This window comes from Carcharodon carcharias, chromosome 9 (genome assembly GCF_017639515.1).
Source record: "Carcharodon carcharias isolate sCarCar2 chromosome 9, sCarCar2.pri, whole genome shotgun sequence".
NCBI lineage: Eukaryota > Metazoa > Chordata > Chondrichthyes > Lamniformes > Lamnidae > Carcharodon > Carcharodon carcharias.
Window position 1 is genome coordinate 154794324 of NC_054475.1, and position 12836 is coordinate 154807159.

At 41.4% G+C, this 12836-nt stretch overlaps 1 protein-coding gene across 1 annotated transcript; it reads left to right on the top strand.

Annotated features, from left to right (window-relative positions):
- The first annotated feature begins 400 nt into the window (after window positions 1–400).
- LOC121282490 (putative defense protein Hdd11) lies at window positions 401–12472 on the top strand. The gene is made up of 5 exons (XM_041196192.1): window positions 401–605; window positions 7720–7832; window positions 7948–8063; window positions 10128–10192; window positions 12372–12472. The coding sequence occupies exons 1-5, from the start codon at window positions 401–403 to the stop codon at window positions 12470–12472; spliced, it is 600 nt and encodes a 199-aa protein (XP_041052126.1).
- Window positions 12473–12836: the final 364 nt, after the last annotated feature.

Here is a 12836-nt window from a genome sequence, read left to right on the forward strand (position 1 = left end):
AATAAATCCACATTTTACTTTTGAGAGGTTTTCACTTTAACAATTGCTTCAGCACATTTCACACTGAGATATTCAGGTTGGAATTTATTTCTTCTTTGAAGTATTTGCACTGATTAAAACAATATGCCAAGCATGGCATCTAATAAATAGAGAGATCTGTTTTCTTATACAAATCTAACCAATGATTAAAATGGTTTCATAAACGTAACTCAGAAGCAAGCAATACCTCATTGAAAATAATTGTAAGTGTGCTTGATATGGAGATTAAAAAAAAAGAAAGGACTTTATTATCATGAATGAGTCAGCAAAACAGCATCTCAGGAAGCTAACGTCAAACCTAACCACCTTGCAAATAGTTTGCAGTCCTGCCATTGGAAGCGTCAGATATAGAATGTCAAAAATGGTCTCTAGGAACTTACTTTCTGTGTGTTGCATTGTGCTTTTGAACATTCCCAGTTTAAGCAGAGGCTTCCCTTATGGTGCTCCTTCATCTGTTTGCGAAAGCATGATGCCCAGACACTCTGGAGTTGTGCCACAGTCTAACACTGCGCCTTACACCATTGATACTGGAGCAAGCACCTACCAACCCGGAATGCCAATACAAGGTATGCTTTTGTATAGTGCTGGAGTTACTCTCTCGCTGCTGCTGCTGCAATGATAATTTATTATTGCCTTTTCTGACAAGACAAATCTGGTATACCTCATGGCATCTATTATAAATCAAATGAGCTTTTAAAAAAGAACGGCCTGGCACATTCAGGAAAATGTGATGGGGGATGTGATGGAGGTGGGATCCCAGTGAGGAGTAAAGCTGCGTGTGTGAAATATAATTCAAATTAAGTATTAGGGACTGACTGCCTGCACTGCATGAATTTAAAATAAAATTGGGTTGATCTGAAGAGCAAAAAGGTTGGCTGAGTTCTTTAGCTGACTGCGATTCCCTTGGACATTACAGGCAGAACCTTTCTCACTATTGTTACTGTTGTAGGGTGGCCGAGTTGTGCTATTAATGATAGAATTGATCTGCAGACACTTCTTGGGTGAAAACTTTAAGTTTATTTACAAAATATTCAGCAACAACTGCGCGTATGCTTTCAACTCCAACTCTATCTCAACACTGACTGCTGAGGTAGCCTGTGCTACTCTCCTATTGGTTACTACAGATCATGTGATCTTCCTTAACAAGTGTTATTCTTAAAGTTACATTATACGCTAAATAAAACCATAATTACTTTGTTCCTCCCCCTTTAACTGGGCTATACATATATTTACAAGTACATATTTTTCAAGACAACATAATATTTACACTGGGTAAGGAATTTACAAGTTCAGTATTTCAGGTGGTTTCCTGGCTTGTGTGGAACGGCGCAGCTCCACAACTTCAGATTCTTTGTTAGGAACCTCCTTTTCCAGAGGTGCCTGAACATCAGGTGGGCACTTGCAGTTCTGTATCTTCAACTCTTACGGGAACATCAGACATATCACTCCTGGGTTAAGTATTCTCAACAGGAAATGCAGACCTGGTCATGATCACTAGTGGAACCAAATCTTGATGATTTGTCTCTCTCTTCCTTAAGTGGTCCACATGTTTACAGATGATCTGGCCTTCTACCTCCACATGGGAAGATAGAGGTCCAGTCACTGTACTTATTTCACCCAGTAACCACTTTGGCCCTTCCCCAAAGTTTTTCACGTATACTGACACTCCCACGGCAAATTTCCTCTCTTGACAATGCCAGTCGTGTCTAGTTTTCTGGCTTCCCTGACTCCTTTCCACTTTCCCCTCTAAATTTGGCATTATTAAGCTCAATCTCGCCCTGAGTCGGCGTTTCAACAATAACTCCGCAGGTGTGACACCTGTTGTTGTGTGAGGGGTAGTCCTGTAATGAAAAAGAAAGCGTGCTAGCTTGGTTGCCAAAGAATCACCAGTTAGCTTTTTCATGCCTGCCTTGAATGTTTGATCTGCCCTTTAGGCTAGTCCGTTTGAGGAAGGGTGGTATGGTGCAGTTTTCACATGAGTGATATTGTTGAGGCCGATAAACCGTTGAAACTAAGCACTAATAAATGCCGTGCTGTCATCGGAAGTGGCTACTTCTGGTAGCGCGTGAATGGCAAAACTCTGATGTAGCAGCTGATGTTGGTGACTTCACCTCATATATGTCCAACCATTTTGAATGGGCATTGACAATGAGCAGAAACATTGACTACGTTGGACCTTTCCTGGGAACAATGTGTAACTGCACCAGGGTCTACCTGGCCACTCCCATGGATGTAACAGAGCTGAAACTGGCAACTTTTGCAGTTGCTGAATTGCACACAGTGCTTTACTTAACTCTCTATTTCGATATCCATCCCAGGCCACCATAGATAGCTGAGTGCTATGGTCTTCATTCGGGAAATTCCTGAATGGGCACTGCGTAATTCAAGTAAAAGTGGCTCCCTTCCCTTTGGAGGAACTATCACTTGTGCTCCCCACAATAAGGTACCATTCTGGCTGGTTATTTCATGTCTTCTGTTGAAGCACAGTTTCATTTTGTCAGATACGGGCTCCTGTGACCAACCATGTAGCACTTGTTCTCGTACTTGAGATAGGACTGGGTCCCGACTTGTCCAGTCTCTGATCTGTCGAGCACATACCGGAGAAGAATCTAAGAAATTTAACAGTAAAACAAGTTCCTGTGGAAGTGAGACTTGCTCATCATTTTCTTATAGAGGCAAATGACTAAGTGCATCAGCGTTTGCAATTTGATTGCCAGGCCTATGTACGAAAGTGAATTCGTATGCTGCCAGAATTAAAGCCCAATTAGCATTTCTGAATCTTCTTTCTATGTGCCTTCTTCGTTCTAGCACAAACTATAATCTCGGCCGTCTTTTTGACTTCACTGTTGGCCAAACTTCTTTCAGATGCAAGCTCAACTGGTCTGAGCTCAGTGGCTGAGTCTCCCAAAATTTAATTGTTTGTCTGCTTTTTGGAAAATTCTGCGATTTTACTTCCAAAGCCTCTTTGGCTTCATTTAGCTGATTCTTCAGCTCTTCCAGCTCTTTTTTGTATTTGTTTGCTGCCTCCTTAAAAATTGCGCATTGTTGTATCTTCTCTGCCAACTCATCCTTCAGTTTGTTTAGAGAAGTGCTGAATTCTTCCTGGTTCTCTTCCAGAGGTACAAACTTTGACCTGAGGGAATCTTATAGTATGTGAAGGTCTTTCAGCAGGTTTTCTTTTTCCTTTTGGAGGGTGCTCACCTCGTCTCGAACTCTGTCATCAAGCAGGGTCACTTTGAGTTCCTTCTGCTGCTTTTCCAGGTTTTGACTTAAGACAGCCTGCATCTCTTCAGCTTGTTTAGTCCTTACACACTCCTTTTTTGAAAACAGGAATGCTTCCAGCTTCCTTTTGGAATCCCAGTGGCCAATCATGGTTGATTTCCCTTGGTTAATGTCGCCCTAGAGTGCTTGGTCCTCTGCCTCTCAATACAAGCACTGGTAGCTTTGCCAATTGGCTTCCATAATGGACAGTCACTCTGCTTATGCCTTTTACTTGATGTCTTCACCCGTGTATGTTTTTAGCTTGGCAGCTGTTTCTTCTAAACTTAATTGATGTTCACCATTATTCAGAAATTGGAAGGTATGTTCCCCAATTACTGTAATGGAAGCTCCCCTGTCCACTTCCATTCTATCAGGTTTGCCATTTACTTTCACTGTGATGAATATTGGTTCTGACTTTCTAACTTTCAGATTAAACGAGTGGATGTCTGAATTTGTTGTTTCAGGCTCTTCTACATTGTAGATTTCATTGGGCTTCTCCTTTTGTTTACAAGCCTGCTGAATCTTTCCTTGCACTGCCTCACCATATGTCCATTTCTATGACAATAGTAGCATTCTATTTTTTTAAACTGCCAATCGCTAATGGACTGATTATTTCCACCTCTGTTAAAATGATCCTTTGATTTCACCGCTAGGTTATTTTTCTTTATTCTTTGGCTCATGGGGGCTGTTTTCCACTACATGGCAGAGTCTTGCTTTTACCCACCATTTTCAGCTGAGGTTTCCCACCAGATGTGGAGGATGGCACCATTTTGAGCACCCTGTATTGCTTTTGAATCTCTCAGTGCGCTTTCCATGGCCAGCGCTATCTCTAACGCCTTCTTGAAATCCAGATTCACTTTGGCCAATAATCTTTTCTGAATAGTGTCCTCTTCACACACAATAAACAATCTTTGAGCATGTCGTTTAGAGTCGTACCGGACTCACAAATTTCCATTAGATGATTCAAATTTGCCACGTAGCATGCAATTGTCTCACCCGGGACTCTATTTCACAAATTAAACCTGAACCTCTGCGTCATGACTGAGGGCTTTGGTTGAAAGTGACCCTTCATGAGGTCCACCAATTCATCAAAATTCTTCAAATCTGGGACATTGGGTGCCGTCAAACTTCGAATCAAGGTGTAGGTTTTGCTCCCACAAGTACTCAAGAGGATCGCTCACCTCTTCTCTTTCTCTGTAATCTCATTTGCTTGAAACAAGAACATGAGGCGTTCTGTGTATTGAGACCAATCGTCTGTGGCTGGATCAAATGGATCAATTCTCCCAAATTGTGGCATTTTGAGAGAGGATAGCTTCTTCAGTTTTAACGGAGCTTACTGTTTACAATCGCTAGGCGAGGTACAGTGCCAATTTCTTTCTAACTGCATTTGTTCTGTTTGATCCTTTTTTATCCTCATTGCCAACTTGTTGTAGGATGGCTGAGTTGTGCTATTAATGATAGAATTGATCTGCAGGCACTTCTTGGGTGGAAACATTAAGTTTATTAACAATATACTCAGCAGCAACTACATGTGTGCTTTCAACTTGAACTCAATCTCTACACTGATTACTGAGGTGGCCCGCGCTATTCTCCTACTGGTTACTACAGATCATGTGATCTTCCTTAACAAATATTATTCTTAAAGGTACTTTATACATTAAATAAAACCATAATTACTACAGTTACGATCCCTGTAGAGATTGATAACTTTTCAAAAGAAATTCGAGATTCCAGTTAATAGCTGAGCGGATGTCATGACAAGATTTCACGTTTTAAGACAGGGCTTCTAAAACTGTTGGTTGCAAGCCCCAGTGGAGCCATGAGAAGAGATTTTGAGGTCGCGAGGTCCGAGGCAGCAAGGGCTACCGTGGAACTTGGGCTAATTTCTGATAGCTGTGAGCCCCTTTAAATCTTTGTGTTTTTTTGTTGGTGGGCATGACATAATAGACTCCTCTCTGAGGCCCGATCGCTGCTGCAAAAAAGGCCTGTAAAATCTAAGTGGTCCGGGGTCTTTTTATGCAGAGATCCTATTTCTCCAATTATCAGGATAATCTTGAGGTTATGATTCAGATGTATAGGGCACCAATGAATCCACAGCTGGAGTACTATGTACAGTATTGGTCATCTTATTTAAGGAAGGATGTAAATGCATTGGAAGCAATTCAGCAAAGGTTTACCAGACTAATACCTGGAATGGGTGGGTTGTCTTATGAGGAAAGGTTGGACAGACTAAGGCTTGTATCCACTGGGGATTAGAAGAGTAAGAGGCAACTTGATTGACTGAAACATATAAGATCCTAGGGGTCTTGACAGAGTGGATGTGGAGAGGATGTTTCCTCTTGTGGAGGAATCTAGGACTAGGGGGTCACTGTTTAAAAATAAGGGGTCACCCATTTAAAACAGAGATGAGGTGAAACTTTTTCACTCAGAGGCTCATGAATCTTTGGAACTCTCTTCCTGAAAAGCAGAGTCTTTGAATATTTTTAAGGTAGAGGTGGATAGATTCTTGGTAAGCAAGGTGGTGATAGGTTATCGGCAGTAGGTGGGATGCAGATTTCAGGTTACTATCAGATTAGCCACGATATTATTAAATGGGGGAGCAGGCTCAAGGGGCTGAATGGCCTACTCCTGCTCCTTGTTCGCATGTTTTGTATATTCGCATTCTTATTGCATTAATAATTAGCTGCCTAATGCTTCAATAATCAGGAAATCATTGCAACAATAATCAGGATGCTAATACATTAATAATCAGAATCGCTTAAATTAAGAATCAGAGTCCAATTGCATCAATAATCAGGATCCTATTACACTAAAGTCACTTGCCTATTGTGTGAATAATCATGCTCTTATAAGATTAATAATGAGTCCAAATACATTAATAATCCATTAATAATCCTCACCCAGGCTAACAACTGAAGCCTTCCCCCATCCGCCCTACTCAACAACTCCCATATGCCCCCCATCAAATTTTCAGTCTGGGGTCACAGAAAGTCTAAGGCATTAAAATGGAGTCACACTGGGAAAAAGTTTGGGAAGCACTATTTTAAGACGTTTACTGTAGCAAACAAACTAAAAGCAGCATTAATTAAACACTGCTTTTGTAGGCAACTTATACTTTAAGCAATAGAACAGAACATTTAACACAACCAAAAAAGCTCACTATCAGGGATACATTACACTGTCTTTAAGTAGAAATTCAATTCTCACAGAATCATATGATTCTTAGCTCCTGAGGGTTTACTTCGATCTTTCTCTTTCCCAGCCTGGAAACCTTTAACTCTAGAACTGTCTTTCAAGGTGCAAGTTTTCCTGGAGAATTCCCCCTCTAGCTAAAGCTAGGCAAATCTTCCAGCTTCATTTTAAATCCTCATGAATTTGGTCTTTCCAATCTGGGCACGAGCTCCCACTTGCATTCCTGCATGGTGAACCATACAGACTTTTGACCTCTAGCTGCTCTCTCTCTCCCAGACCCCGGCAGACCAACCTGTCTCTGATATTCGGTGATATTTTGGTAAAGCCTGTAACCTGATATCACAACGGCTTCCTGTATACCCTTGCCATCTCCAAGACCATCACTATGGCAATGTGAATCACGTGGGCCTTGTATCCAGGTAGAGATGGTGATTAGTTATTCTTCAGAGCCCAACTCTCTCTTATCTTATATTTAAAGTACAACTATTTACAACCCAACTTTCCTGGACTTTGGAGACTCTGTTAACACACAGGCTGCTGCCATTGTTTCCAAGCATACACATCTTGTGCCTTCTTCCCAGTAAACAATCCAGGCCTCCTTTAATCGCTAACAATCAAACTAGCCAGGCAGACTGCAGAACAGCATGATCCCCTTCATGTTACCTTAAAGACACAGTCTCAAAATATAACAATCTTATAAACCTCAGAATTGTAACACTATTTCATTATATTTGTTCAACATAATGGAATTTGCAGTCCCCAAATAACACACATTACAGTAAGTGTTAGGGCTGGTCAGGTCAGAAGACAATTCATTATAGAATAATTTTGTACAGTTTTTGCACATCTCAATATATTAGCTATGTTGCATGACCAGCAGTATAGAACCATAGAAATTCACAACACAAAACGGGACGTGTTGCCCCACAAGTTTGTGCTGGCTTAAGGTTGCCAACCCTCCAGGACTGGCCTGGAGTCTCCAGGAATTGAAGATCAATCTCCATGACTAATGGCTGGAGCATGGGGGAAAGTCATGTGATGAAACCTCCAGGAATACCTTTAGTCACAGTTAGCAACCCTAGCTGATTTATTGCTAGACTCTGTATGCAAGTTGTGAAGGGTTGAGTACAGAGGTACTAAAACTGACAGGTTAATCTGAAAGGCTTAAAAAGAATGTTGAATTTTGACGGACATAATATTAATCACGTATATTAATGTTACATTCAGTTCAAATATTGGGGCTGCAATATCATGGCTTCATATTGGAAGCTCGTAAGGATAGAAGCACCACTCCACTGGGATCCTGGCAAGACCCACCTGAAAACACCAAATTGTTACAGGTAAAGTCAGGGCCGAAATACACAGAGTTCAAAATTGTTTCTTTCGAAAATGTTCTTTCTATTTTGCCACCCTTGTATTTATTTTAATATTTTACATATGATTTTTCAAATTTAGTGCTTTGGAAACCTAGGAGCTGCAGTTACTCACTCAAACATGGCGTCCAAGAATAATTCCACCACATTTGTGTGGATCCCTCCTGAGTCAGCCTGTCCTGATGCTGTTAAATTCATGTAGGTATTGAATTTAAAATCCATACACAAGGTGCAAGTTCTAAGCTACATATCTCTGCATGGTCATCAGAATGACCAAAGGAAACTCTGTCAATACAGGAACTTCCTCCAGTTAATATTAGCCTTTAAATCCTTCACTGCCAGTGCTGGGTATATTTATTTCATTTCTTTATAACTAAGTAATGTTGTATTAGTTGCAGTGATGATGTGCAACTGCGAGAGTTTTGCTTTGATTCCGAGTGGGACCAAGTGAAAGAGTTCCACTGGTATGCTTGAGATGGCTTTTTGTGGTGCCATCCAGTGGTAGCAAGTAGAGAAAACAGCAAGATAAAAGCAAAATGCTGCAGATGCTAGAAATCTGAAATAAAAACAGAAAATGCTGGAAAAAAATCAGGTCTGACAGCGTCTGTAGAGGGAGAAACAGAGTTAACATTTCGAGTCTGTATGACCCTTCTTCAAAGTTAAAGAGAGGTAGAAATATGATGAAATTTATACTGTTTAAGGGGGTGGAGCAGGTGGAGCTGGAAAGAAGGCCAGAGATAGGCGGGGGCTAAGGAGAGATTGACAAAGATGTCATGGGTGAAAAGACAAAGGGAGTGATAATGGTAATCTGGGCTAAAGGAGGTGCTGATAGTGGCATAAAGGTAAGAAAGAAGAATGTGTTAATAGCAGTACAAGGGTCAGCACTCTGTGAAAGAACAACATGGAACAAGGAACAGATGGGAGTGGGGTGGGGGGAGGGGGCAGTGGTGAGGGGAAAAGGGTGGAAAAGGGGATAAAACAATGAATAAATGAATCGAAATGAAAATAAATGGATAAAAAATAAAAATACATTTTGAAAAAGGGAATTTAAAAAGGGGTGAGGATGGAGGAGAGAGTTCATGGTCTGAAGTTGTTGAACTCAATGCTAAGTCCGGAAGGCTGTAAAGTGCCTAATTGGAAGATGAGGGGCTGTTCGTCCAGTTTGGGTGGACTTCACTGGAACATTGCAGCAGGCCAAGGACGGACATGTGGGCATGAGAGCAGGGTGGTCTGTTGAAATGCCAAGCGACAGGAAGGGCTGGGTCATGCTTGCGCTCAGACCAAAGGTGTTCTGCAAAGCGGTCACCCAGTCTGCATTTGGTCTCCCCAATGTAGAGAAGACCGCATTGGGAGCAGCGAATGCAGTAGGCCAAGTTGAAGGAGGTGCAAGTGAAGCGCTGCTTCACCTGAAAGGAGTGTTTGGACCCTTGGACAGTGAGGGGGGGTGGGGGTGGCACGGGGAAGGGGCAGGTGTTGCACCTTCTGCAATTACATGGGAAGGTGCTGTGGGAAAGAGATGAGGTGTTGGGAGTGATGGAGTGGACCCAGAGTGTTCCGGAGGGAATGGTCCCTATGGAATGCTGATGGAGGAGTAAGGGACAGATGTGTTTGGTGGTGGCATCATGCTGGAGTTGGCGGAAATGGTGGAGGAAACTTATGTCAGGTGAGGGCATTTTCTGGTAGCGGTCAAGTTGTGAAAAACATTTTTTGAAAGAGAAAAAACAGAAAGAAGGAAAGAAAAAAAATCTCAAACCAAAAGGTGACAAAATGAGAAAAGTCTTATACAACAGTCCAGGGTTAAGATTTTAAAAATGGAGAACAGCTTTGAGGTAGAAAGTAGTCCTTGATCAGTAACAAAAAGAGCAAGACTTGCATTTATATAGTGCCTTTCCTGACCTCAGGACATCGGAAAGTGCTTTGCAGCCAATGAAGTACTTTTTGAACTGTAATCGCTGTTGTAATGTGGGAAATGTAGCAGCCAGCAAGTTCCCACAAACAACACTTTTAAAAAATATTTATTCATGGGATGTCACTGGCAAGGCCAGCATTTGATGCCCATCGCCAATTGCCCTTGAGAAGGTGGTGGTGAGCTGCCTTCTTGAACCGCTGCAGTCCATGTGGTGTAGGTACAGTGCTGTTAGGGAGACAGTTCCAGGATTTTGACCCAGCGGCAATGAAAGAACGAGTTAGTTCCAACTCAGGATGGTGTATAGCTTAAGAGGGGAACTTGCAGGTGGTGATATATTTTGTTTCCCATTACAGGGCAACTGTGGCTCAATCTCGTGAAATTTACTGGCTTGATGTCCAATCACAACCTTTGACCAAAGGTGAGTGAAAAACAATGCAAATCTGAGCAAGTTCTTAATTTCATGCCATTGGGATTATTTGGGACATTGCGGTTTTGCATTAATCTCCAGCTTTGAAATTAAAATATACAACTTCACCATAACATTCTATGATGACTACAAACATTGATGTTAAATCCATTGGAAAGGGTCCTTGTTAACATCAAACCCATGTAAAATGAACTCCATAATTTACTGCTGACTATAACATTCGTTGCTCTATGTTTTCCCCTTTTAAGGAATTCAGACCTGCCTTCAGTGAGCCATGACTTTCTTCCCACAAAGATGTGCCTCTGACCCCAGCTGATTTTACCATCTCAGGGTCATTTACATTATTTTGGTGGGACCCCCATAGTAGGGCCAGAAAACACATGACAATATTACAGCAACATCTGAGCCTTCAAGTTAAAGATGCTAATTTTTAAAAAAATATCATATTCTGGGGTCAATTACATAATTTTTATTGCCTTTAAAAAATTTAAACCCACCACCCACAATAGCAATAGACTTCAGAGACATATCTTCCTCTGCTACAGTGCAAATTACTTATGTCCCTCATTGAAATATATGCACCCATCTGTCTATTGGCAGACATATTGTTCATCCCTGTCAATTGCAACAGAGTCCAAAAAGTACCAAGAGCGATTGGGGATCTGAAGTAGTTCCAACACAATATCATGGTCCTAATTGGGTTACAAATAAAACCCTGTCTATTATGTGATCCATCTCTCACTTTCTGCTGTAATCTCTCTTTCCCTATCTCATTTTGTTTCTGTCTTTATGAATACTAGTCAAAGCTCCTTTGGTGTCCTTCTAAGAATTCAATAAGCCATTTTACATAATCTTCGTCCTCCTACATCCCATGTGAAATTAAGACTCATCACAGTCTTCCCTAAGAATGTCACAACACTGGAAGCTCAATCTCCTTCAGTCAATATTGCCTTTTAGAATTCCCAGGTTTTTAAAATCTAACATTAGAGTCAAGCTAATCATTACTTCCAGATTAACCCCAATTTCTTACATATGCCTTCCAGCAGCAATGCCCAAGTACATTGCTGCAAGAGTTCCTGAGGGTAATGTCATGGGCCCAGCCATCTGCAACTGCTTCATCAATGGCCTTCCCACTAATGTAAAGTCAGAAGTAGAGATGTTTGCTAATGATTGCAGTGTTCAGTGCCATCCACAACCCCCCCAGATATTGAAGTAGTACTTCACTGCATGTAGCAAGATCTGGATAATATTCAGGTTTGGGCTGAAAAGTGGCAAGTAACATTTGCATCAATCAAGTGCCAGGCAATAACCATCTGCCACAAGAAAATATCTAATCATCTCCCCTTGATGCTCAGTGGCAATGCCATCGCTGGATCCTCCAACTATCAACATCCTGGGGGCTTACCATTGATCAAAAACTAAATAGACTAGCCACATAATTACTGTGGCTACATGTGCAGATCAGAGGCTGGGAATTCTGCTGCGAGTAACTTACCTCCTGACTCCCCAAAGCCTGTCTACCATCTACAAGACACAAGTGCAATTGATAATTTTCCACTTGCCTGGATGAGTGCAGCTCCAATAACACTCAAAAACACCATCCAAGACAAAGCAACCCGCTTGATCGGCAGCAGTGTGTACCATTTATACAGTGCACTGCAGCAAGGCTCCTTTGCCAGCAACTTCCAAACCCGCCACCTCTATCACCTAGAAGAACAGACACATGGGAACATCACCAAATGCAGGTTCCCCTCCAGGTAACACAGCATGCCAACTTGGAACGATGGGTCTGTTCCTCACTGTCACTGGGTAAAAATGTTGGAACTCCTTCCCTAACAACAGTCTGGGTGTGCCTACACCACATGGACCACAGAGGTTCAGGAAGGCAGTTCACCACTACCTTCTCAAGGACAATTAGAGATGGGTAATAAATACTGGCCTTGCCAGTGATGCCCACACCCAAGAATGAATAGAAAGAAAACTTTGGGATGTCCTACATGATGAGTCTTCACATTGATTTCTCAATGTAAGTAAGCTAGAAAGAGCCTTGAAGGTCCAACTTTCACCTGTTGACCATGTGGCTTGATATGTACTTTTGGAATAAGACTGTTAAATTCCTTCCTATAAGGATTTCAAAGCATTAAGCATTAATTATGTAATTTCTTTCTAGCTGCAGGAATTGCATGTTGTGCTACGAAGATCGCCTATGGAATCAGCATCATCACTGCACTGTTTTTATGTTCCTTTCTGATCACCGGATACGATAATTAACATCGATACGTAACAAATCAGCAGATGTTATAATCTGTCCCTTAACAGTTTGCTGAAATTATGAGAGTATCTCCAATACGTGATTCTGTTTGAGGAATAATAAACAAATAAATCTTTTTATTTCTCCCAATTTGACCTTGCGCTTTCTCATACATATTTTAAATAGTCTGGTTTGAAGCTGCTTTCCTGAAATTTTTCGAATTCTTAAGTGTATGGCACTTTACTATTTTGTGTACCCTCTCCCTTATTACGTTTGCCTAACACTTTTAGCACATGGCGATCAAATCTTTTCATGCTGAAGAAGCGAATGCAAATTGACAAGGTCTGTAACTGAAAAGTGAAATATAGAAATCTGCTTAACTGA